The sequence below is a fragment of the Podarcis bocagei genome (genome assembly GCF_964188305.1).
Source record: "Podarcis bocagei genome assembly, chromosome: 1".
Classification (NCBI taxonomy): domain Eukaryota; kingdom Metazoa; phylum Chordata; class Lepidosauria; order Squamata; family Lacertidae; genus Podarcis; species Podarcis bocagei.
Genome location: NC_138125.1, coordinates 138,962,224 through 138,988,839, shown reverse-complemented (window position 1 = coordinate 138,988,839; position 26,616 = coordinate 138,962,224). Strand labels below are relative to the sequence as shown.

General features: G+C 41.5%; 1 protein-coding gene across 3 annotated transcripts in view; it reads right to left on the bottom strand.

Annotated features, from left to right (window-relative positions):
- BARD1 (BRCA1 associated RING domain 1) overlaps positions 1 to 26,616 on the bottom strand; it is a 67,066-nt gene that overhangs the window by 21,518 nt on the left and 18,932 nt on the right. For all 3 annotated transcript variants that reach the window (XM_081165002.1, XM_081165004.1, XM_081165003.1), the window contains 4 exons: positions 23,053 to 24,023; positions 10,533 to 10,613; positions 8,661 to 8,833; positions 1,309 to 1,417 (listed from right to left, as the gene is read on the bottom strand). In XM_081165002.1, coding sequence (XP_081021128.1) covers positions 1,309 to 1,417; positions 8,661 to 8,833; positions 10,533 to 10,613; positions 23,053 to 24,023 — 1,334 coding nt within the window. The remainder of the gene's footprint in view (positions 1 to 1,308; positions 1,418 to 8,660; positions 8,834 to 10,532; positions 10,614 to 23,052; positions 24,024 to 26,616) is intronic.

The window sequence follows — 26,616 nt, the reverse complement described above, 5'->3', positions numbered from 1 at the left end:
AAGGGGGGGGGAGGAAAAAAACCCCGCAGGAACTCGCAAGACATTTTCGTCTTGCGAAGCAAGCCCATAGGAAATTCGTTTTGCGAAGCACCTCCAAAACGGAAAACCCTTTCGTCTAGCGGGTTTTCCGTCTTGCGAGGCATTCATCTTGCGGGGCACCACTGTATCACACCAACACTGCAAGTAGCTATGAAGCCACTATTCCACTGTACTGGACTGTTCCATTAAATAGTATTGTCTGTTATGGCATTAAATGACATATAAATTATCAATACTTTCCCAGAGAGGAAAATGTATTATGGCACTATCTTCTTTCCCAGTTCAAAAAGTACCTGTGGGGAACAGAAGGTACAAGCTTTGCCAGGTTTCCAAAACATACAGGGAGCCTTCACAGATGATGGAGGGTCCCCACTTCACACAGTTGCCCTCCATGAGTTGATGGTGGTGGAAAAAATGGTGGAATGGAGGCGGAGCTAGTACACTCATCCCACGGTCCCATTTTCCAAACCCCAAAAGGCGGCACCTAAAGACAACTGCTGTTGGCAGCATAAGGACAGACCACAGCAGCTCTCTCTTAGGGCCAGAGGGGTGATGTATCAACTGGGCAACGTCCACTGCCTCATCGGGATCTAGGGCTCCATGACAGGAGCGCATTCAGCAGGCTTTTGAACTGACATTTGCTTAGCCACATGTGGTGAATCAGAGGGGCAGTCTTCTGGTGAACAAATAGTGAAACTTCTATGGAACAGTGTTAAGTAGTTACCTTCTTTCAGGGTGACAGTTTGCCAAAAAAGATTTTAAAAACATATGTATACAGTACGTCGGTAAGTTGACTAAGAAAGCTTTTGGGGGGAATTCATTGCCAAAAAAAGTCCACTGGGTCATTTCTGTGGTGGCTTTGACCTAGTTAGCAAAGAAAACACTTTTGCCAGTTGTGTGGAATTTTATGACTCTTGCGTTCACAGTGCTGCTATTGGTTATGCTATTCCCCTTAGTATTTAGCTACTTTACCTGTTCCTAATATGTTTGGATGCTTTTATATTATTACTACGCTTGTATTGGTTAATTTTTTACTCTGTTTATTGATTGGCTATTATTTTAAATGAGGTTTTATGCTTCTGCTTCACAGATTGCCACCTAACTTCTGTTGTTTTAGTTTTTGTGTGGCCTTTATTGTTAAAAGTTGCCTTGAGTGCTTCAATTTCTGCATTATGCACAATCAATAAAGCTAAGTTTAAAACATAATGCCAAAGTTCAGTTTAAAGGAGTCTTTTTAAAATAAAAAATAAAAAAGGTTTTAATACTTACTTCTGGATACTGAGTAGTAGTAGAAGAGCCATTCTTTGCTGGGAGCATCAGAAGTGATTTCATATTTTCTGTTTCAGCATAATCCACAGGTTTGTGACCAAATATATTACTAATAAAACAAGGACAGATGGATTTCAAGTAAATAAGGGTTGTGACTGAACTCTTAACTATCTGGAAACAGTTGCACTATATATTTTCTGCCTTCTTAATATGCAGTTTACTGCAAAATTGAATGAAAACCCAATTAAAGCACTAAATTTAGGACAGATGGATTTAGCATAACAAGCGGCTGCATTCACCATAAAAAGCAGGAGGTGGTACACAAGCTTGAAACTTTGTAATTAAGTCAGTCCTTGCCAATGATCTACTGTTTGCACACTCATCATACACTGATTGGAACTTCTGATATGGTGGGAATTCAAGCTTTAAAAATACAGAAAGTGTATTCACTGGATCAGAAAAAGGAAAACCATTTTCTAGAACATTGCCCAAGAGTTTTAAGTGGCTTTCATTCCCAAGTGGTCCTGGGCTGCGTCTCGTTTCCTTTTCTGACTGAGCTTGGAGGCATGGGGCTCGAAAGGAAGACCACCACCCAAAGATCCACACTGCCTTCTGCTCCAGCTCAGCCACCAACTTGCTTGCTCTTCTAGCACACGCAGCAGCCCATGAACTCGGCTGCTGCTTAACAATTTTACTTAGGACTTGGCTCACATCTCATTTCACAGCGTTGCCAGCCTCCAGTGACATCAGTAAGACGGGAGCAGGTTATATTATAAATGCGTCTGATGAAAACAGCAATGCTTAAAATCCTTTTCACTCTTGGGAGTTTCAAACCACTAAGGACTGCCGTGTTGCCTCTATTTCAGTATAAATCACCAGCACAGTCATTTGGCCTCACTTTAATTTAGGGGCTATATTTAACATCAACTGCTATAATAGACTTCAGATTACATACCCAGAAGAGAAAGCAAATATTAGTTTACGTATAAAAGCACTGGCTTAACACCACAACAGATGGCATGATGCTTCTATCTATGAAGTGCTTTGACATATTGCTATAGCATCCTCATAGTAGGAAGGAGGTGTGTGTGTGTGTGTGTGTGTGTGTGAGAGAGAGAGAGAGAGAGAGAGAGAGAGAGAGAGAGAGAGAGAGAGAGAGAAGCATAAGCTCTCTTCTTTCACTTATGTCAGGGGTGGCCAGGAAAACCCCGTTTTGGGGGGATTCAGCTTGAAGTTGTTGAGCTTTCTTTAGGGAGGAGGAAAGCCCCATTTTTTAGGGTTAAAAAAAGCTTTAGGGAGGACTTCCGTTTGGGGGGGGGGGTTTAAAGGCAAGGGACAAAGGGGTAAGGTCACTCACAATAAGATCGCTATGGATGAAAACAGCAGCACAGAAAAAGCTTCGTCTTCCCTTCCAGAGATCAAACAACAATGGAGGGCGGGCCGAGGGGGCGGGGCAGGAGTCAGTTTTAGTGATGCTAAGGAAAAAGAGCCAGAGATCGACCGTGATCTACCAAAACCAGTAGATCGCGATCGACCTGTTGGACATCCCTGACATGTGAAGGAAGAGACCACAGCTCAGAAGGGTTTAATCCCTAAGATCTCCTGTTAATAGTCTCTCGAGGGGCCTGAAGGAGGAGTTTGGATTTGATATCCCGCTTTATCACTACAGGAAGGAGTCTCAAAGCGGCTAACAATCTCCTTTTCTTTCCACCCCCACAACAAACACTCTGTGAGGTGAGTGGGGCTGAGAGACTTCAGAGAAGTGTGACTGGCCCAAGGTCACCCAGCAGCTGCATGTGGAGGAGCGGGGAATTGAACCCGGTTCACCAGATTACGACTCCACCGCTCTTAACCACTACACCACACTGGCTCTGAAGCTTCAAAAAGCAGCTCCCACTGAGGACAGATTATACAAGGCCAAAAGGATCAATTCTGTGATTCTATATACTTTCACCTGCAGGGGTGCTGCAGCATCCACAGATGCTCCCAGCCTAGGATCAGTGTTTCTCAAACTTGGGTCCCCACCTGCTGTTGGATTATAGTTCCAATCATCCCTGACCACTGATCCTGCTAGCTAGGGATGATGGGAGTTGTGGTCCAACAACAGTTTGAGGAAACACTTGACTAAGTAGACATTTTGATCCAGACACTTACCAAGTAAACACCACCCATTTTGCGTTTTATTTTATTTCTTCCACCTTGGAACCCAAGGCAGCATACAGAGCGGCCAGCCATCCAGGTACTGACCAGACCCACGTCTGCTTAGCTTCAGCAAGGGAGCAGCCTCATGTGCCTTCAGATCATACTCTGAATAACTATGGACTCCACAAGCAGAATTATGCCATGCTCCCAGATTACAGGCAGGCTCTGGTGCTCAAGCAGTTGAAGGTACATTCATCAGATTTATTTAAATCGTGCAAAATATTTTGTAAAAAATAATAAGAGAAGAATTAAGGAAATCAGTGTGGTGCAGTGGTCAAGGTGCTGAGGTCCAGGTTCAAATCCCCAGTCACTCACTGGGTGACTTCGGGCCAGTCACACACACTTACCATACCTCACATAATTGTCATGGCAGGGGAGCAAGGAGCAGGCAAACATTAAAGCCATGCTTTAATATTTATATTTATTTAAGTATAATATGCAGTGTTGATCATAATCAGAGCAGACCTGTTTAAATCAATGGAATGAAGTCTGCTTCAACTTGGAAATCATTCTAAAACATTTATTATCAACAACTGTGTCCTATAAGACTACAGAATTGATGCAAACTCAGTAAGACTACAGACTCAGTAATCTATGTACGATGAAAAGGACACAAGGCCAACAAGGAAGATTGCATTGCCTATTTGGTAGGATATTGTTAGCTTTACTGAATGTGCATTCGGTAAAGAATGAGGTGTTCAATTCAACCCTCAGTTTAACAATTAAGGATAATTTTATGTAATTACATGAGGAATTAGGCACAAAGTGAACTTACTACGTGAAATTTCTTGTATATATTTCCTAATAAAAACCTAGCATTGGCCAATGCTAAAGGTAGCCCCTTAAGCTAGGAGAATCTCTGGTGTTCGATTTTTGTATTGCAGTTCAGGGCCGCATTTTTAAAATAGCATTGTGAGTGAGAAGTCAACAAAACTGCCATGGAAGGCATGTATTGCCTATGACTGAAGGCAAAATATGAATATTATTAACTAGCAGCAACTTTAAGAACTATGAATAAAACATTTGTTGGACAAGTTCATTGATTTTGTTACGTCAGAAAGAACCCAACCAGCAACCCCACTTTGAAGCACAGCAATTTATAGGTAGGGATCTATGAATGATCATTCAGATGACAAAATGATCTCACAACACTAAGGTTAGGGGCAGAGTGAACAGAGTTGAACCGGGCCACCATTTTACTTTCCAGTTTTCATGGGATTTCACTGGCTGGATTTAAATGGACTCACACCACATATGAACCACTTTGCAGAAAATACTTCCCCATTCCACACAGTAGTAACTCAGTAGCAGCTATGCCACAAGTAGATAATGGCCATAAGGGGACAGAAACTGTGGCCAAATGATATATGTAATCACAAGGTACAGTCAAGTGAAAAAGACAAGTAAGGATTGTCAAAAAGTTTCCAAGCAAAGGGAGGAGGTTCCTTTTTCAGATTTGTTGTTAAAAGCACTATCTGGTCCTAAACAAATGCTCCCAACAGCTTGACTGTGTTCAAATTCAAACTTGCATTGGATGGAACCCATTATTCTATGCAGAAAAAAGGAAACAAGACAGCTTTTACCATTGTTAAACTTATTGTGCATGGGGAAAAACTGGCAAGACAGTCCATCTGAGTGAAAGCCTTTATGAGCAACTGAAATTGCAAATGCAGAGAGCTAATTTTTCACGTCACTTGGCTGGCTGTGAAGCAAGACAGACAGGAAATTCAAGGGAGCAAACACATTAAAAAAATCCAGTTATAAAATATGAATTAGCTATGTGCAGGAGATTAACTTTAAAAAAATTAACTAGGCCAACAGGGCAATTAATAGGTCCACTGGTCCATATAATATTTTCTATTTGTAGCTTCACATCTCTGCTAAATGGAGAAAAGGTTAAAAAACTAGGAAAGCAGTTACTAAAACTTGACAATTTCCAGAGAAACATACATTACAGTGGATGCTCGGGTTGCGAACGTGATCTGTGCGGGATGCACGTTCTCAACCCGCAGCATTCGCAACCCACAGCGCTGCTTCTGCGCATCCGCCGAAACCCAGAAGTAACCTGTTCTGGTACTTCTGGGTTTCGGTGCGTCTGTAACCCAAAAAAAAATAACCTGAAGTGTCTGTAACCCGAGGTATGACTATATCTGCCTTCTGGCGTTTTCTTACAGAATAAGATTTTTTTTTTGGTGGGGGGGGGGGGAATTAATCTTTGCTTTCTTCATTTAAGTTCCTGAATAGACATTTTGGTTTTCCTCATGGAAAACAAGATGCACGTGCTTAAAGCCTATATAAGCATGCAATTTGTTATACTGGTTGGGAGCCAAAGAGCTACTTTAGGCATATCAAAGAGTTTAGACACACCTAGCACACTTTTTTTATTACCTTACTTTGACGAAATCACAATCTGCTTCCCTCGGTTTCAGGCTAATGGCACCAAGGGTTGCTGTTCCAAGGTGTGCCAACTGAAAGTGGACTTGTACTCAGAGAACTCGTTTTTCACCTCTCAACCTACGTATTTTCTATGTCGCTACTGTAATGCTGCAATTCCTATCATTTGTGTTAAAATTATTTTAACACCTAAAATTTAAGACCTAAAATTGTATTTCAAATACATATCTATGTGCACGCATAAACACACCCACACACAGCCCTCTATCAGTAAATCCCAAACCAATAAATACATGCTAACTTCTAAAGGTCTTAGAGCCAAATAGTACAGGTGACTTCAACTATTGGTGAGACTAGCCACCAAGCATGCTAGTTTAACATTTATATATAATTATGCCATTTTAATATATGTATTTTAGTGTTTTACATTGTTTTAACTCTACAATTAATAGTATACTTAACGTATTATATTGTGTTTTATGTGCTCTGTTTTCTTCCTATCTTCTCTACTAGAAGATATATATATATGCATGCTCTTTATCACTTACATATGGCATTTAGAAGGCATTGCCAAACAGTTATTTCCTGACCACTAATAATGTCAGAGCTGCTTCAAGATCCTAGCTCACAGAGGATCACGCTAGCCAGCGGTCATTAAGTAAAAGTCTTTATTGAGTTACAGTTTCCATTCCCAAGCTGCTGCGTGCAACTCTACGTCTAATGGCTAGATCGGCGAAGCTCCGTCTGAGTCTCCGCCCCTTGTGCACCAACTTAATATCCTAGCCCTGCTCCACCTTTTCCGCCTGACTGCTCTCCTCTGGGTCCCTCTGCCCCCCGGGGTCTCTTCCTTCCGGGATTCTTCTGACGCCGACCCCCCGGAACTCCCTGTCTCCTTGCGCCGGGCTTTAGGACCTGGCTCCCTTTCCTGGCTGCCTACTGCGTCACTTTCCTGTGCATTTGAACTTGGCGCGCGCGCCCAACCTTCCACTTTCCGTCTGACCGTTTCTTCGCTCCCCGATGGAGGTGTGGCCACTCCTGACTCGTGCCCTCCCCCCTGTTGCGAGCTGCCAGCGCTTGATCTCTGGCGCTCCTCCTCTTCCCTGCTCTCTGGCTGTGACGCTGGTCCCGATTTCCAACTGCTCTCCTCTGAGTCCCCTCTGGCTCTATCTTCCTGGGGTGTCCCCCTAGGCTCCCCCCTTGCCCTGACCACTGGTGCTCCTTTCTGTGAATCTTCTGATTCACTGGAAAGACTCGGAGATCTCGGGTCGTCGTCATCACTCATCTTTTCTTCTGCCTCCTCCCCCTCGCTCTCTGTTTCCTCCCTTGCCCTTGCCTCTGCTCCTGAACCCCTGACAAATAAGAAATTAGGTCTTGGGGGGGGGCGCTATAAAATGCAGGCTGGTCATTGACACCAAGAGGTGACCACAAAGAGAAGTCACTTCAAAACCTGCATTTGAAACATTTCTCAGGCACAGTGTTCACCACAATCAGAAATGAAGAAGCATACAGAAGTACTAAGAATTTATATAAACACACTAGAAAAGCACAAACACATTTTTAAAAGGCACCTGAAGGCCCGATATTCTTAAAATAGCTAGATTCCTGTTTGAAGAGCCTGGCTCTCGTGGTGCTGGCACTTGCAAATGCAGGGAGCCTGAGGACAGCACAGGCGGGCTGAAGTAGCATATTGTACCTCAGCAGGGACAGGTAAGAAGCAATATTATGGTGCAAGACATTTGGGGCTTTCTAAGTTTAAGGAAGAGAAACGGAACAGATCCCCCCCATCCGATTTTTCATCTCCCTTTGAAGAAAGGGAGTTTGCTTTCCCTCCTCATCTCTCCCCATACCTTTTCTTTCTGTGCTATGTCTTTCAGATTGCAGGTCTGAAGAGGGCAGGGATTGTCTTATTTCTGACCTCTGTAAGTCACTCCAGGAGCCTTTTTTTCTCCAGGTGAAGAGTGGGATAAAAATGCTCTAAGCAAAACTAATAACATGACATAAGGGTCACTGGGAAGCTTCCAGCAAGTCAACTTCCTGTCAGGTTTTTCTTCCCTGAAGGAGAAAGCCTGTGACTTGGCTATACACTTTCAGACTACAGCCGAGTGTCCACATGATGAGATGTCCCTCAATACAAATTCCCATCACACAGAAAATGAGGGGAGGAATTCAGCTTGCCAGATGGAACAATCCCCCCTCGCCTCCCCCTGTGCGCTGTTCTGGGGTTCTCTTGGCACACGCCCCTGAACAAATTTCAGATGGCATGGGAGGAGGAGAGCCATGTTGTGTTAGTGAAAGTCCTTGCACTTGCTGCTACCAGGATTTGTTAGCTGAATCTCACCCACGATGTCTGGGTCACATAAGAGTCTGGTGACTTCTGTTTCAGTGTATCTGAAGAAGTGTGCATGCACATGAAAGCTTATACCCAGAACAAATTTAGTTGGTCTCTAAGGTGCTACTGGACAATTTAATTTTTCCCCGATTGCGTCAGACCAACAAGACCACCTACCTGAATCTGAGGTGGGGATGACGGCATTGTTCTAGCCTAGTTTTCTCCCTGGTTTACTATGTATAGCATTTTTTTTAATTAGAGGGGAAAACATTCTACCTGCAGGATGAAGCAGTGAACTTCAGTCATGTTTACCACTTCAGAATAAAGGTGGTAGGTTCCCCAAGATTTCTGAACACCAGGATCTAATGGTATGCCTCCAGTCATTCATTTGAAAATACAGAGATAAATCCATTTCTCCTGTACTCACACTACATTTCGAGAAGCTCCATGCAGAAGCAGCAGTTCAACAATACTTGTATGTCCATTCTTGACAGCATCATGAAGCGGCAAATCATTTTGATACCCAGCCGCATTCAGGAGTGCCCCATGTTGTAGCAACAGCTCCACGACCTCCTTATGTCCATGATTACAAGCTTCATGCTAAGTGTTGAATTGGATAAGAGGAAAACGCAGAAGAAAGCATTAAGAACCTGAATGATTAAAAAGTGAGTCTTGATCTCCATGACAATGCATGAGAATTGCTCAAAGGAATTTTTTTAAAAATCACTACATTTAATCTCAAAGAAGCTTACAACAATTAAAGGTCATCGATTTTAGGAATCTTTGTTACATAAATAATGGGAAAGGTATGTGAACGAGCTCAGTCTGGCAGTAAAAATGAAGTCATTTTAATACAACATCCATCATAAATGGATTTTTACAGCTAGCAATGATGAACACAGACTACTTCTAAACTCAATTTCCCTTGAGTTTGAAAATGCAATACAAAAGTATATCAGCTGTCACAGACATTGGCCTCGTTTGGATGTTAATGATAAACCATGGCTTCTTGTTATGAGAAATGAGCTGCAGTGACCTTCAGACTCGCCTGTTCTCTACTTCCTTCTTCCTCTGGCATGGCTAGGAGGAGGAGGAGGAGGTTTGGAAGCTTGCCCTTCCACAGTTAAGTGTTACATCTGAATCAAGACAACTGCAGCTAATCTTAACTATGATTAGGTTAAATTAGCCAACCTCAAACCCACGAGACCAGATTGTTTTAACTAGCCACAATTACGATTAATGACAACTTAACTTTAAACTGTGGTTAACTGACATTGGAAATTAAAAGCTTATGAACTCCTCTCTAACTGGGGAGCACAGAAATCCCACGGCTCATGTACATAATAAACCACTGGATATAATCATGTCCAGACTGGCCTACTCCCTGTCCTTGATGACGGAGTGTATTTACGGCAACCAGCCACATATCTGCAAGAATCCTGAGAATCTCCGTTTAAAATTGTTTCCAGTACAAGGAAAATCTGAAAACATAACAACAGCATGTGTTGTTAACGAAAACCATCAGTGCATCCTTCGTAGATACTGTACTCAACACTGTGTTTCCTAGGACCAAGTACTTTTTACTTAAGCTCTCCCTTTGATTCCAACATAATCCCTTTCAGCTGTTGCTGGCTTACAATTCCCATCACAACTGACCATTCATTAGGGTAGTGCAGCTGATGGGAGTACCAGATGGGCTACCCATGACTCGAGGTTCTAGAAAGCTAGCCTACTGTAATCTCTTACACCAAACACAACAAAGAATACTGTAGTAGGAAGCAGACGGTTATAAAGCCTTTAGCGTGACATGACCCTTTGCAAACTAGAGCCCACTAGCCCTGTTGGTCCATCTCATGAAGTGGACCATAGTCTGGGAAACAACAAATTGCAGAGCAGGGAATCTCTGTATGCTAGTTTTGAAGGGGAACTGATGTGTATCCAACACACACGAAGCCTCACATGAATGAGCGTCTTCATCTTGTGCGGGTCCCCTATTCATCCATAATGTCTGGCTACACCAGAGATTGGTATATCCATGGGACTCTGGCTGTGAACTATGGGAACCATGCTATTCTAAAACCAATGAGCCTGCTGCCTCATATCCCAAACTGCTGATTTACTGGAGTACTGAATTAAAATCCAGCAAAGCTTCAGCATGATTTTTTCCTGGGAAATCATACCAGCCATGGCATTGTCATTTGAAAGCCACTTTTTCCATTTTAAATGCAACAGAGAGAGAGAGAAGAAAAGTGGCACAGAATGAAAAAGAATGAACATGTTTAGTAAACTTGATATTTACCAGTGGAGTCCATCCAGCATAGTCTTTAACATTGGGATCTGCTCCACTTTTCAGTAAGTGCTTAACAGCAGAAAGATCACCCTAGAGGAGAGGAGAGAGGGAAACATTTAATTTCTCAAGGAAATGCAACACAAAAAAACACCTGTCAGGAAGGAAATCAAAACTTCAGCCCCCCAAAATCAGTTAATATGAAAAGTTGAGAATTACTTATAACTGTCTCCTTGTGACCACATTTGTAAACTGTTACAGTATCTTCTTTTTTGTACCTCTTAGCATTAACATTTCCCCTCTACACTCAGTGAAAGGTGTCTTTATTTGCAAAAACAATTTGATGGAGAAAGGACACAAGCTTTCAGGTTACAAAGAACACTGCAATGAATACTAGAAAGAGCCAGATCTCCACTGTTTAGAGAGGAAAGATGGGTACCTGGACTCACTACAGAACACGGGTGGCAAACCTTTCTCTGCAAGGGCTGAATTACATTGAGGGTGATCTGTCAGGTGCTGCATGCAGGTAGGCATCTTGTTCTGCAACCGGCCCCCCCTTTCTGTCACCCCTTTAGCTCCTAGTGGACAGATTCCTTTTGCTACAAGTTTGAACTACTTGCAGAGAGGGCTTTTGAAATTAGTCCAAGAGCCACATATGAATGGACTATTGGTTCCCTCTGCTGTAAAACTGGGTTAGCAACATTGCAGCACAAGCATAATGTGTGGGAATGCCAAAATAATAAATTTTATTTATATCCCGCCCTCCCCAGCCGAAGCCGGGCTCAGGGCGGCTAACAACAATCAAATAATCAAACAGTAAAATAGTCACACAATCTAAAAAATATTTCATTATAAAAATTAATTAAATCAAATTGGTGGCAACCAATTAAGCAAAATTCTGTGCAGGTTGCCAGAGGAGGGAGTCAGGCTGCGCCCTGACCAAAGGCCTGGCGGAACAACTCTGTCTTGCAGGCCCTGCGGAAAGATGTCAGGTCCCGCAGGGCCTGCTGCCTGGCCCCACACACCAGTGTGCACTCCTGCCTGAGACTCCTGACAGCAAAGCCCCCAAAGGCACTGGGGCGAAGGACTGCTTACGTCTCACAGGGCTCACTGGAGTGGCACCATCCCACACCTCCAAGCTTATGGGTCACTTGCCCAAAAAGACTAGCACCTGCAATTCTCACCCTTGCCCCACACTTGGGAATGGAAACTCACATGAAGTGAAGCTTATTTGAATGAGAAGGATCTGATTTTTTATAATTAAAAAAATGAACAAAATAATTAACTGGGAAGAACAGTCTACATTATTATTGTTTGGGTTCCAAGTTAGGTATGTATTGCTCGTTTTGCCAACCTGATGCTCCCCTAATGTTTTGGACTACCCACCTCAACTGATGGGTTGAATCAACATTCATCCACACTGCACAAATCACCCTACTGTCACTTCTGGCAGTTCCAATAATTCAGAACTCTAACTGGGCAGGTTAGCATAGATGTATTCTTCACCAAGTTAAAATCAACTGTCGTTTCACTGTTTGTCATAAAATTAAGTGTCTTTCATCAAAGTATCCCCCCCAACCAATAAAACTCTACCCAATCCAGAATACCCACAGAAGTGTTTGCACACATTATGCAATGAGCCAGATTGCACGATTACAAATATAGGCAGAGGAAACAAGATAGTTTCTGCTTAATATTTCAGTGACTATCCATAGTGAAATGGCAGCACTGCTTATCTTACTGGCAGTTATTTTAACCAAATAATTTCATTTCCATCCTACGATAATGGAACAAAATATTCTCATGATAAACTGAAGCATGGAGTGGGGAACCAAAAAGCAGGATAACAGTTACATTTTCAAGTAATGACTATGCTTATTACCTACAAACACTTTTGCATTCTGCTGCCGAAGGCACCCAGCCTCTCTCTCAATTACTTCTACGTATAACCTACGATAGGAAGAATTAAGTAGCACCTGCACCAATCAATCAAATCAGTGAAAACAAAGATGGCATCTATGTTTAATTTTTAAAAATGGTGGTGGTAATTCTAAAAGGTTTAAAATGTTCCTCAGGCATGAACTCCCTACTTGACGCCTCTCAGATTCAGCTCCCCTCACTTGTCTGCAATAAGGAGCCATTAACCTTCTTCTTCCTTCCCTTTTCCTTTTGTATCACTCTAAGCCTGTTTTATCTTTTAATGTCTGTACAGCACTTAGAAAAGCTTGGGCATTTTATGAGCAAATAAAAATAAGAGCAGCAGCAACTTATCATACATGATTATTACACATATTACTCCAACAAATTTGTTGGGAATTGTCTTTTCATCTTCTGGGTTGATTTTATTTTGTGTTTTGGCCTTGTTGCCTTTTGTTATGCTCATTTGTTGATTTTAAACTGTTTGTGTTGTGTGGATTTATTTTATTTCATTTAAAAAACAACCTTCAAATTGTTGTCTACTGCTCTTTCCCCTTTGGTGAAAGGTAGTTAAAAGTATCTTCATACAGTGCTTTTTCTGTGGCTACGCATACTCCTAAACATTTCGTGAATCTTTGTACTTTTGTCCATTTATTGTATTTATTTTTCCCGATTTGAACTATAAAATGGTGATTTTCTTGAGTCAAAATGAGAGTACCCCTAAACATTTTTTAGAAAAAAGCACCGTATACACACAAACAAACATATATATAATATTCAAATACTATAAATGTGATGGGAAATGGATGTAGCAGAAAAGCAAAACAACAACAACAACAACCCAAAACTGATGGGGAAAGTCCAGGGGAGATCCTGGATGGGTCAGGAGGTACCCTTTCTGTATAGAAATATATTGGTTGCATGACCTGTTTTCTGCTCCTGTAGATGCTGGATACAAGCCCATGTCTTATCTCCATTTCAAATAAAATAGTGAGAGTTAAAATACTCTGTTTTTAATGTGCTATTAATGAATTAAACTATTCAAATATTAAACAAAAGCTATTAAGCACAAATAGGATTTATTTTAATCAAAGGTGTCTCAAAACCCATGTTAACAGCAAATACTACAACCACAATTAAGAGAACAAAATTCCAAATGAGGTGCATCAAGTTGCTACACCAAGAAACAGGCTATTGTGCAAAAATCCACATTACAGCAATTCCTTTATTGGGCTAATCAAAATATCACAAAATAATGTGCAAGCTTTTGAGTTCTCTAGAACTCTTCAGTAGGCTTTATGGTAAGCAGACTAATTTGGTGCTAAATTTTTTGTTTTGCTGATGTTGAAGCCAGAAAGATGAAGACTGCATTTGGTCACAGTCTTAAGATGGTATGCCAGAAGCGTAGCAAACATTCAAAGTGATGTTCATATAGATGCTATGTTGCACCAAGGCCTGCTAGAACAAGAAGCATAACAGTGGCCAATCGTCCATCTCTGGAAACACAAGGTCTGTCTCCATCCTTAGGCAAAATACATAAATTACTTAGTAGGCAGAACACAAGAATCAAGAGAAACAAAGCTTGGGGCACCTTAAACTTACAGATTTGTGGCATCAGCTTTTCATTGGCTACAGTCATCAGATATATAAAAAGTATAATCAGTTCTCATATATGTACAATACAAGTGAGGGCTGGGGAGATGCTAACTGTGGGGTCAAAGGTCAAGAAACACAAGGGTGCTGTCTGCAACACCTATGCAAAGCTAACTTACAGTTTGAGGCAACTGAGAGACACAAGATCTTTCTCCCGCTACTGTTGTTGGCATCCATCCGTCTCAAGAGACAGTGGAGTGCGCCTCCGGGGGTGAAGTCAAACGACTGCATTAGCAGCACCAAACTGACCTCCCTGGGGTGCAAGGCTGGCCAGTGTGGATGGAGGTCCTGGGCTGCCCAGACAACAGGACTTAGGATCAGAGTTTTCCTTCTCCTAAGCTGCTCCTGAGGTGTGGCCACTGTTCCATGCTGACAGCTTCTAGGAGCCAAAGGTGAGAGCTGAATGCAAAGTAGGGACCAAAGGTGGACAGACTACTCCAGAAGGAGCATGGCATACCTTAGTCCAGAGGTACTAGCCCTCCCCTATCACCCTATACACCCCTCTCTCCCACTAGGGGTGTTAAAATTAACATGCTACTGCCTTGCAAGAATTGTTATTGCCAAATATTATCATCTGGTCATTGTTCTCATCATGCATACATTTGAACTTTGCACAAAAATATCAGACATGGCCTTTTCATCCCACTTCAGGAAGTGTTTGTAATGCGGCCTGGAGAGGGCTGTGGAAGGTTCCAATGGGTTCCCTTAGGCTCAGATATGGACTGCAATGTTGATATGCACTTTGCAGATTAGTATTCAGTAATAACTTATTTTAATTTTTATATTAGGTAGGTGCTGATACATGTAAATGTGCATAAATAGCAGGGTGTGTGTGTGTGTGTGTGTGTGTGTGTGTGTGTGTGTGTGTGCTTGCATTATGAGTAGATCACATCTCAGAGCTTGCAACAAAAAGGAGCTTCTTTTCCAAAAATGATATGGGGAAAGAAACCATACACCTTGGGTCATCTAACCTGTACATGGTAGTTAACATTAAACAAAAGAAGCTTCAGAAAAAACCATTACTCCATCAAATCTAGATTGTCCATAATGGTAAAGTAACATAGCTGTGTGAAATTCAAGTTGAAATTAAGGGCTATTGTGGCTGTTTTGCAGAAGCAATAAGATTGCTTTACACACCACTTTGTGACATGGTGGGGGTGGGGAATGAAAGTTCTGTCTCCCAAGCAGGAGAAGCACATCTCCAGAGCAGGGGGCACATCTCCCCCTTCAGATATGACCCAGAAGCATGAGTCACTTAAACTTCCTCCATCTCCTGCTTTTGGAAAATGTCAGCAGCGGCCAAAGAAGTTGCAAAAGCTCTCAAAGGAGCCATCCCTTTTCATTTTGTATCTTTAACAAAATACACTCAGCTTCCTTAGGATGGAATATATTATGCATGTTGAAATTCAAATCCATGGGGGAAATGTGCATCAGGCCTTCATCTGGCACATACAATGAGCTGCTTGTTAGAAATGAAAACAATTCAGGAGATCATCTGACAGTCTACTGCTAACATGTTAGTCCAGCCCATTCCTGACATAGAGCCACCCCTACATGTTCAACTGGCTCTCTCCTGGTTCTTCTTATATATGCACTACAAAAACAAATGAATAAAATAACTAAGAGAGAAGCAACCTCCTCAAATTCCTCGTGGCTTTCAGAGACACCACAAGTTAAGAATGAAGTACTTGTCAATAGGTTAGAAATGAACTGCTCTGATGCCTCCAGATGTTTTAAATGACAGCCCCAGCCATCTGTGCTAGCTGGGGTTGATGTGAGATTTTATCCAAAATATGTGGAGGGCACCTGGCTGCCAAACAGTTGGTCCAGTCAGAACAGGACAGTAAGTGGAGAGTTGTAATGGCTGGCCAGTTGATAGCTGGTAAGTTGCTAACCTGCAATGAAACTAAAGTTCAGAATTCAGAGGCATAAAATGGCAAACTTACAAGTTCAAACACACCCTGAATTCATTTTGAGACAAAGCACAAACTCAAAAAACTCATGGGCCTGGGTCATGAATTTGCTGGAACGCATACCCCACCACTAGAGGCACCTCTTTCCCACAAATCTCCCCAATGGCTGCAGCAGAGAAGTGGTCCCTCTGCATCTTTTCCATCCGTCTTTAATGTTACAAAGGCAGCACCCCAGGCATAGCACAAAATGTAGATCCATAGTGTTCCTAAATTCCTAGCATGGAAAATAAGCTTTCTAAAGAAGCACAATGTGATGCTGCCATTGCAGTATTCAAGAGGCCACGGAGGAATGATAGCCTGTCACCACAGCAAGATAAGCTTTGGGTGGGGAAAGAAAGCTGCAATGGTTAAGGCGCTGGAGCTTTGACGGGGCGGGGGGGAGGGTGCGCAGAATGAGGTAGTTTAAATATTTGGCCCCCTTCACACTCCTGATTACAGCAGGAGCAATATTTAGAAGTGGATCGGGGCAGTTGTTTTATGATCTTTGGGTAGGCAGCGTACCTTGTATTAAGATTCTGAATTGGTTTAACTATCTAGAACACATTTTAAAATGGTGCGTGTGTCTATAGCGAGAGGAGATCTCATTCAGTTTCAATGCTCATCCTCATTTGCAGCTGTGGGGGATCACACCTAACATCTTAGTTGATTAAAAACATCCCAGAAAGCTGTTAACCTACCCTCAAATGAAAGTAAATATTGGTGAGTGAAGTGCATAAAATTATGGGGCACAAACATCAGTAACTGGGAGCGAGAGTGCTATGTTACATTTATGGACCTTCTGCTCCTTTTATAGATACATTAAGCTGCCTGTTAGATGTTGCTTTGATTCAAAAAGGCTGAAATTGTAACTGAGAATCTTGGTTTGTCACATCACAGCCTAAAAATGACAAGAGACACTTAAATGGTACTCAACCCTTAAATACATCACTATTGCAACAAGATATTAAAGTCCTCTCTCTTAGCACATTATGAAGAAGCAGAAAAAACAAGCACAAGTGACTAAAATATTCAGTTTTCATTGCTTCTCATAACTTTTGCAAATTGACTCAGAAGATAGTTAAGGGTGTTATTTTCTCAATATTTATAGAATAAATTTGACATATATACCACAATGAACTTTTTTTAAAAAGGTGCAAGCACATAGTCAGAGTTCATAGCAAAGTGGGGACACCATAAATATTTTATTGGAGAATGAGTTTTCTAGGTCTACAATGCATGTGTTTGTTTCTCAACACCACAATGTGGTTTGTTTTATGACCAGAGGGGACAGTATGCACATGAGTACCTAAAAATGCTGCAGTGCCTATCTGTAAAAATGCCTCTTTCTAAACATGTAAATGAACAGATGCAGCAAAAATGCTGTTTGTAATAAATGCTCTAAAAATGTGTCAGTGTACATGCTTTTTTATTATTTGTTTTCTTAACTGTGACACAGATGTAGATTATGTATGCTATCCCATACACATACTTCTACTAGCAAATTAAAAATGTGGACCACAGAATGATGGAGTTGTGAAATGTGCTCCTATCTGTCAAGGGAGGGGAGGGCAGTCACATTGGTTTGGCAGGTACAAAAAGATACATCATGGACTCGTCAGCAGTATAATGGGGCCTGCTTCTATAGGGTGAAGATGGGGGGGGGGTCATTCACATCCCTTATTCCTATTGGGTGGGTAATGGGCAGGGGCATGAGAATAACTAAAGACACTGGGGAATATTAAACACGAGCTTGCATGTCACAGGGATTGCACCTACGGTGTCCGCAGCAGACTCGGAGTGACCAAGCACAATATAAGGACTCAAAACATATCGAGTGACACTCCAAACAAACTTTTCCACCACCATTGCCCCTCTTAGAGCTATACCTTAGGTAGCAGGGGCTCAAAATGTGTTCCTTCAGCTCAGGGGATACATAATACCCTAAAACAAACTATCTATACACAATATCATTTGATATACAAATCTACACACAATATCATTTGAGATATAAAGTTTAACTTTTCTTTAACTTAAAGCTGTACAGCAAAATAATATATCAAAAACTAACACCCTGCTTATCAGAAAAAAACTATTAAGATAATTATGGGAATAACATTTGGATAATTAAAATTGACTAAGCTTGTGACAGAGAGCTTACCCAACTATCTTAGATTATTTTCACCCCATGAAGTACAAGAGGTTGCGGTTTGTATTTAACTAATTTTATTCTACCTTTAATGAGTATGGTGGGTAATAAAAAAAAACATGGATTCCAGTTTACTAGGCAAATGGCTACATTTGTTTCAATTTATTAATGCATTTCAGCTTCAAACTCATCTAACTCTAGGATTCTTTTTCAGAGCCAATGTGCTTTTAGGATGTTTATTATGAGTGTCAAAGTAGTAAAATGGGAAAGACCTTCCCGCAATTCCATTTTAAATTGATCTGGAACAACACAACATACTTAATTTTAAATGCCTAATGCTGTTAATACTCTCTTTTAAGAGTCCAAAATGTACAACTCATTTAACTTTCATTAAGTTTGGTGTATTAAGCCCTACAACCTAATGAAAATAATATGGATTTATCCTGATAATTAATGAAGTCCCAGAAGAAATAAGTGTAATTCTCATCCACCCTCCCACAATACTGCTTCCATTACACAGATAAATCGAGAAACACGACTGGTTAAGTAATTCAGAACACTTTGATAGGAAAACTACTAGGAAAGAAAAATACTTTTGCTAGTTGATCAATGGGGCACCTAGATTTCCTTCCATGAATATTCATCCTCAACAACCAACTCCTTTACTTCAATAGAATGACCAGGCATATGCTTAAGTATCACGCAATTTTATTCTATGCGCAGTGTGTGTCTAGTGTGGTGGGAGAGCTTAAAATAATACCAAGATATTTCACATCTGGCAACCAAAGTGCCCCTTTGGTTTCAGATAGTACAGGAGTAGACGAGTCTAAAAAGTCAGGAACGCAATTTTCACAGCCCTCTAGCGACTGTGAATACATGGGAAATGATGCGTGCCCACCCAAACTGTGTCCTAACAACAACAACAATTTTATTTATACCCCACCCATCTGACTGGGTTGCCCCAGGCACTCTGGGCAGCTTCCAACACATACAGTTTCTCATTAAAGCATCTGATAGGAGGGCATTCCACAAGGAGGGCACCACTGCCCAGAAGGCCCTGTGCCTGGTTCCCTGTAACCTCACTTCTTGCAGGAGATAAATAACTATACAGTGGTACCTCTAGATACGAACGGGATCCGTTCTGGAGCCCCGTTCGCATCTAGAGGTAAACATAACTAGCGATGGCGCGTCTGCGCATGTGTGCGTCGCTTTTTGCCGCTTCTGTGCATTCGCGTGACGTCATTTTGAGCGTCTGCGCATGCGGAAGCGGCAAAACCCAGAAGTAACGCGCTCCGTTACTTCCGGGTTGCCGAGGAGCGCAACTCGAACGCGCTCAACTCGAAGCATATTTAACCCGAGGTATGACTGTACAACTTTTAGAAGACATCTGAAAGCAGCCCTGTATCAGGAAGTTTTTAATGTTTGACATTTTATTATGTTTTTATACTGTATGTGTTGGAAGCCACCCAGAGTGGGTGGGGCACTACATTTGTTACTGTGGCTGATATTTCCTGCACTCGATTATATGTAACACTCAGGCCCAGAGGAGACCTGATTTTTTAATGATTTTTTTCTTTAGTGACGGTGTGAATCATGATACCAATGTACCGTGGGAGGGGCAAGATTTAGGCATCTGCTCGAGATACAAATCCTAAGTCAAGTGGGAAGGCATGCCTCCTCTGCAAGATTTCACTGTGTGGCACTAATCAGGTTACTTCAATATTGGTAAACTATAGTTAGTTCTTGCTCTCCAAAAATTTCGTTATAAACCTACTTCAAATGTCCCAAGCCTGCCATTCATTTCCAAACCTTCAAACTTTGATATAGGAATCATCTGAAGTCACGTTTCTGAAGACCCCAACTAGAAGTCTCAACATCAACAGACACACAACTGAACAAAGCAGTCCATTGAACTGTTCAGAAGTTACTTTGAACCTGTGTGCGATAAGGTAGGACAGCATACGCTGTTCTTCCTTCCACACATTCAAGGTAACATCTGTACAGTCCTGGACAAAAAGACCTACATTAGACACCTTTAAGCACCAGGCAAAAATGTTTCTCTTTAACCAGGACTTTGGCTGATTGACATTCAATGCCCTTTTAAAATGGGGGGGGGGGCAGGTTATTGGGTTGCTTTTGTTTTTATTAAGTATTTTGCATTTTTATATTGTGATTTTATGTTGTAACTACCCTGAGACCTGTGGGTATTAGGGGAAAATTCAATTTTTAAATAATAATAATAATAATAATAATAATAATAATAATAATAATAATAATCTACTTTTATAAATAAAGGACTTAGAAATATGAAGAGATGCACTGAAGGGCAGAGAAGCTCAACCGAGTTTTGTTAGATTTAATAAAACTAATTTGCCACCTAGTTCCATGTGAATTCTCACCCCCACCCCAAAAAAGCTGAATACTGGAATAATAACCCAACTGCTTTATCTCACTCCTACCAGAACTACTTGCTTCCTTAAAATATACAAACTTATTGTGAATCTGAAAAGGAAAGGGACTCTCATTAGGAGAAAACTGCTAAGCTAAGTGAGTTTTTCAGAACAACCTAGCTCAACATCTCCTTCGCAAATATCCCTGTGGAAAGAGTCCTGGGATACTTGGCACACAGCCTTTTAATGAAGAAAATGCTGATTTCAATGAAGTGAAGGAATAGCAATTCCCTCCAAGCAGAAGCACTCTCATCGATACAATTCCGTCCCCCAATGACTAATTAAATATAAGTGATTTCAGATAGGGAATTTGTATGCAATAACATGCAGCTTCCACTTCCATTTAAAGTGAAAAGTTTGGTTTCATAAACACATGGTAAAAAATGCTATACTGACTCCATGAGGGAAAAGGAAGACAAATAGTTTTTATGATAAAATCCACATGTATATTTATTGTGAAGCAATCACACCAAATTCATTTAGACAGATGGGGCTTCGGTTAAAGGAAAGTAGCATGTGCATTCATCACAGCAATCTATTCCCCCTTCTGGAGCTACAGCTATTCACTTCTCCCATATGTCATTCACATAAAGCTACATTGACAAACCATCCAAAATCTACGAATACCAAATATGGAATTCTGTGAATTCCATATGCACATTCATTTTTTAAAGAAAATGCAAACTGGGTTTAAGTACCCAGTTAACGTTCCTGATGATCACAGATGGACACAAAGGTTTCTCCACCCTACAAGCCTGATCAGTTGATAGTTTTAGCATCATTCCCGAACAGGTTATCCCAACTCATGTAGGGGAAATGTATGCTGGGAAGTTGGAGCAAGGCCTATGCACATCTGCACCACCTCTGACCTTTCAGAGTTGAGCAGGAAGGTCTGAAGGAAGTGTTCCTATGCCTCCCCGCCATCAGAAACCCTGCATTGCTCACACAAGTAGATTTAAGAAACCTTCTTCTGGCCTTCCCACACAACATGGAACAGTTGAAGGTGGGACAGGCAGGGTCAGCCCTTGCGGGGACATTGTGGCAAGCACAGTGTTTGCAGCCCCACAACCTCCACACAAGTTGAGATACCCTGTTCAGAAAAACAAGGCCTGGGTTTGGGGGTTATTAAACACCATGCAAGCCATTCCTTGGTTTTCCTCTGGTTCACTCTTCTCTAAAATTCATTCCTTTGGAATTTCAGTTATTTCTAGGTTTAATTATTGAACTGGAGAATGCCTGGTTTGCTACAGCTTTCAGTCCCTTAATCTTGTGCATCTTCCACTGATGTGCATTCCCACCCCCTCCAACCACAAACCATGCAGTATACCATAAGCCTCACATGAATATACAGCACACAAATGATGGCAACAGAATTTTTGCTAATCCTCCAGAATGGTGCAATTTCTGCACTCCAAACAGAAATACAGCTAATAAAGTTGGCTAATTAAATTTTCAATTGCTATATAAAGGGCATCCTGATCAAATTTGCAGATGACACCAAACTGGGAGGGGTGGCTAACACCCCAGAGGACAGGATCACACTTCAAAACGACCTTGACAGATTAGAGAACTGGGCCAAATCAAACAAGATGAACTTTAACAGGGAGAAATGTAAAGTATTGCACTTGGGCAAAAAAAATGAGAGGCACAAATACAAGATGGATGACACCTGGCTTGAGAGCAGTACATGTGAAAAGGATCTAGGAGTCTTGGTTGACCACAAACTTGACATGAGCCAACAGTGTGACGTGGCAGCTAAAAAAACCAATGCAATTCTGGGCTGCATCAATAGGAGTATAGCATCTAGATCAAGGGAAGTAATAGTGCCACTGTATTCTGCTCTGGTCAGACCTCACCTGGAGTACTGTGTCCAGTTCTGGGCACCACAGTTCAAGAAGGACACTGACAAACTGGAACGTGTCCAGAGGAGGGCAACCAAAATGGTCAAAGGCCTGGAAACGATGCCTTATGAGGAACGGCTAAGGGAGCTGGGCATGTTTAGCCTGGAGAAGAGGAGGTTAAGGGGTGATATGATAGCCATGTTCAAATATATAAAAGGATGTCATATAGAGGAGGGAGAAAGGTTGTTTTCTGCTGCTCCAGAGAAGCGGACACGGAGCAATGGATCCAAACTACAAGAAAGAAGATTCCACCTAAACATTAGGAAGAACTTCCTGACAGTAAGAGCTGTTCGACAGTGGAATTTGCTGCCAAGGAGTGTGGTGGAGTCTCCTCCTTTGGAGGTCTTTAAGCAGAGGCTTGACAACCATGTCAGGAGTGCTCTGATGGTGTTTCCTGCTTGGCAGGGGGTTGGACTCGATGGCCCTTGTGGTCTATTCCAACTCTATGATTCTATGATTCTATAAAATGGAAACAAAGTATTTACAGTGTGTGAATCAAAAAGCTTACGTTACCTCAACAGAAGCGATGTGGAGCAAAGTCTCCCCTTTATGGTTTCTCTTGGCTGGCAGGCTATTGGGAGATTTCCTGGAGAAAGAGTCAGTTAGCTGTGCCTCTTTTTGATAAGCAGTATTGGACAGATGTGCTGCTTTGGAAGTTTTCTGGTTACATGCATCCTCAGAGTTTCTCATTGTTGGTGAAGAGCTAGCAGATGGTGTAGATGGATAACACCTTATACAGTCAATGGTGGGCAAAGAATCCCCAAGGGAATCTTTGGGTGATGGCCTTGGGGACACCTTCAGCAGTGCTAAACTTCCAGGGGTGCTATGCTCTTTCCTGCTGGGCTGTTTGTGTAAAGGAGTAGGCAATCTGCTTTGTTGCCTTCTACGTTTTAGTGGAGCCATTTCCCCTCTAGAGAGGAGGCACTCTTTAGAACTCAAGTTCTCCTCCACAACACCACATGAACAAGACAAGTTATCCCTGCTGCTCTTTTCTGTAAGTTTCACAATGGCATCCACAATGACTTCACTCTCACCCTGTGCAAGCTCCGCCCTCATTACAGACTTGTGCTCCGATGTGCTTTTGGGGTCTGGACTGGGGATATCCAATGACTGACTGCAAAACACCACCTTTGCTTCGCTTGTGCTCTCTTCATCATGTCCACTGGTCTTTTTCTGTCTTTCTTTGAGCAATCTCAGTTGGCTGTTGATGTCTGTTAAAGTCTTTTTCCTCAGCTTTTTCAGACTGGGGTTCTTTTGCTCTTTAAAAGGCTCTTGAGTGGGGGAGAGACTAAAATCATGAGTGGAAGCTGGGGCATGAGGCTGGCCATCCTGGCCCTTCACAGCCTGTTCTGTCTTCTCTGGTCTCTTTTGCATGGTCAATTTCTTGCTCTTCCTACGAGGACTGAAGTCCTCTTTTAGTTGCTGCTTCTTACTTCCTGTCTCACAAACTACATCTCCAGGGTCAGACAGGTTCTCTCCTGAACCTAGCAAAGGAAGTTGGAATAAGTAAAACAAAAAACAAAAAAACCGTTATAACACTGTGTGTGGCCTGTTTAAACTCAAAATAATCTGGAACACTAAGGTATAGTTTTCAATGAGGTGACAAACTAGTGATTGGGCTGTCCCACTTCAGACTGCAGATGGAAAGCGTTATTAATTCTGAAATTCTCTTCCATCTATCCATCTATGGTTTACTGGTTTTCCATCTGCAATAAATTTCTTCATTTTTTCAAACCATGGTTTGTTATTCTGGTAGGCTAGCGATTTGCAACAATGATTTCAGACAGTCAATTCAGACACCAAACCAATCACAATTAAGATTCCTTTGTGGACCTTGTGCAAAAAGTTGGCACAATTCACCCATGCAAACAAGGTCAATTCAAATGCAACACTAAAACCATACATAGTTCAGTCACACACTGCCATCCCACCCTAATACTCTGCTTAATTGCTTGCTCCCTGGTTATAATAATAATAATTTATTATTTATACCCCGCCCATCTGGCTGAGTTTCCCGAGTCAATTTGGTTCACAACAAACCAATTGCAATTTTGCATTACATTTGAACCATCAAACTCTGGTGAGTGATTGCCCTCCAAACCAAGAGAAGGAGCCTTAGCTCAGTGGCACAGTATATGCTGTGCATATAGAAGGTTTCAAGTCCAATTTCTGGCAATTCCAGGGAGAGGAAGGAAAGACCTAGGGAGAGATGCTCTCAATTGGTACAGACAAGTCTGAGCTATATGGACCAATAGTCTAACTCTGTATAAGCAGCTTCAAATATTCAACACACAAGCCAATGGTTTGTGCCTGAAGTGAAAAGCCATGTTTTCGCATTATGCCTCTGAACTGACCCACTGTCACTCTTATTCCAAGAGGATCCATAAGCTGACTCAAGATGGACACAAAACGCAGAAAGCTTGCAACTAAATGTGCCACTATAGGGAACTTGTCCCGTCGCCCCACATCATAATTTAAAAAATCATGCACTACATATAAATGAATCTTGATATAGAGTATTTTTTTAAAGGATCAAGACATATCCTTTCTTCTAAGGCAGATTTTAGCTGCTTAACATTCTGGGAACAGGGACGTGCAAATCAAAATGTGTAATACTAAAAAATGATGGCCCTTTGAGACTAAATACAGTTAACATTACTTCTACCTCACAGCATTAAAATTCCAGTTGTATTTTTCTTTTTTAGAACATAATGGGTTTTTAACCCTCTCATGAAACCAGAGGCATAGACTGCATAACTGCTCCTGCAATGGGAGCGATAAAAACCCATGTTACCATAATACAAATGAAAAATTGCAGAGAAAATTAACAGAGCACAGGGCATTACAACTGCAACTTTCCTGAGCTCTTACAGGAATTTCTTTAATATGATGGACTGAATGCAAATCTCATTCTTCTCCAATTACTGCACTGGCTGAGAGGATGTTGCACCAATCAGTCACTGCCTACTCCAAGAAGAAGAAAAATAACCTCAGGTGATGATGGCCAATTAATAAAGAAATCTAAGTACCTCAGTGGTATACCAAGGCTAGTCCATTAAAGCACAAATCCTACACAGCTAGCCTGAAGCCACAGGACAGAACAAAAAGAAGTGCTGGAAACAAGGCATTCTTTTTCTTCACCAGGAAGCTTTCCATCCAAATAAAATCTTAGATCTAATTTTAGTTGAACAATAGCATCTACATGCTTTGATTGCCAACAGATTGGGGAAGAATACACTCTGCAGATGATATTTACTCCTATCTTCTTCTCTGTTTACACTTCAACAAGATTAATTGCAAAATATTTACCTTGATATAAATATTCACATTCATGAAGCAGGAGAGAAATAAAATAGCTCAGGGAAGGAAGGAAAAACTGCTATTGCAGACATACCAGCTCAGCTTTGTACGTGATTATAAGCAGGGCTTTCAACAATTCCACAAATGAAGGAAGCAAGCAGAGAAGTTGGATACCAGTCATAGAATGTAGGAAGCATCTTCAAGATTTTAACTGCATATTCATTTATTCTACAATAGGTTTATACATTTTGTTACAGGTGCACTGGCTCAGTTTTGACACTACGCCAAGCTTTAGCTAAAGAAGCCAAAGGATGAAGTCTTATAATACTCTCCTGAGACCAAGCCCCAGTGAACACAATGGGTATTCATTGGATAGCACCTGTGACTATGGTTTGGTGCAACAGCCAAATTGGCAACCCCTAGGCTACAGCCAGTTGCAAAACTGAATTTACAAGATGCACTACTATACAATACTTAAAGCCACTGCTCTGCCCCCAGAGACTGCTGAACAACAGCAAGAGGAAGTTTATGAGGCTGAGAATTTTTTTGTGTTTATAATATTATAATAAAGTACTCTGAACATTTTAATAAAACAGAAAGTTAGCTATAAAAGTGCCTTGGCGGGGAGAAGCAAAAAAACAACAACACAAAAGCAATTCTAAACCGTGGTATGCCTACAATGCACTTGAAAATGCAAGCTACAAGGTCTAACCTATGGTTAGCATAGGCCATAGTCTGCTGCAATGAATGAATCCAGATATTTCAAATGGGCAGAAG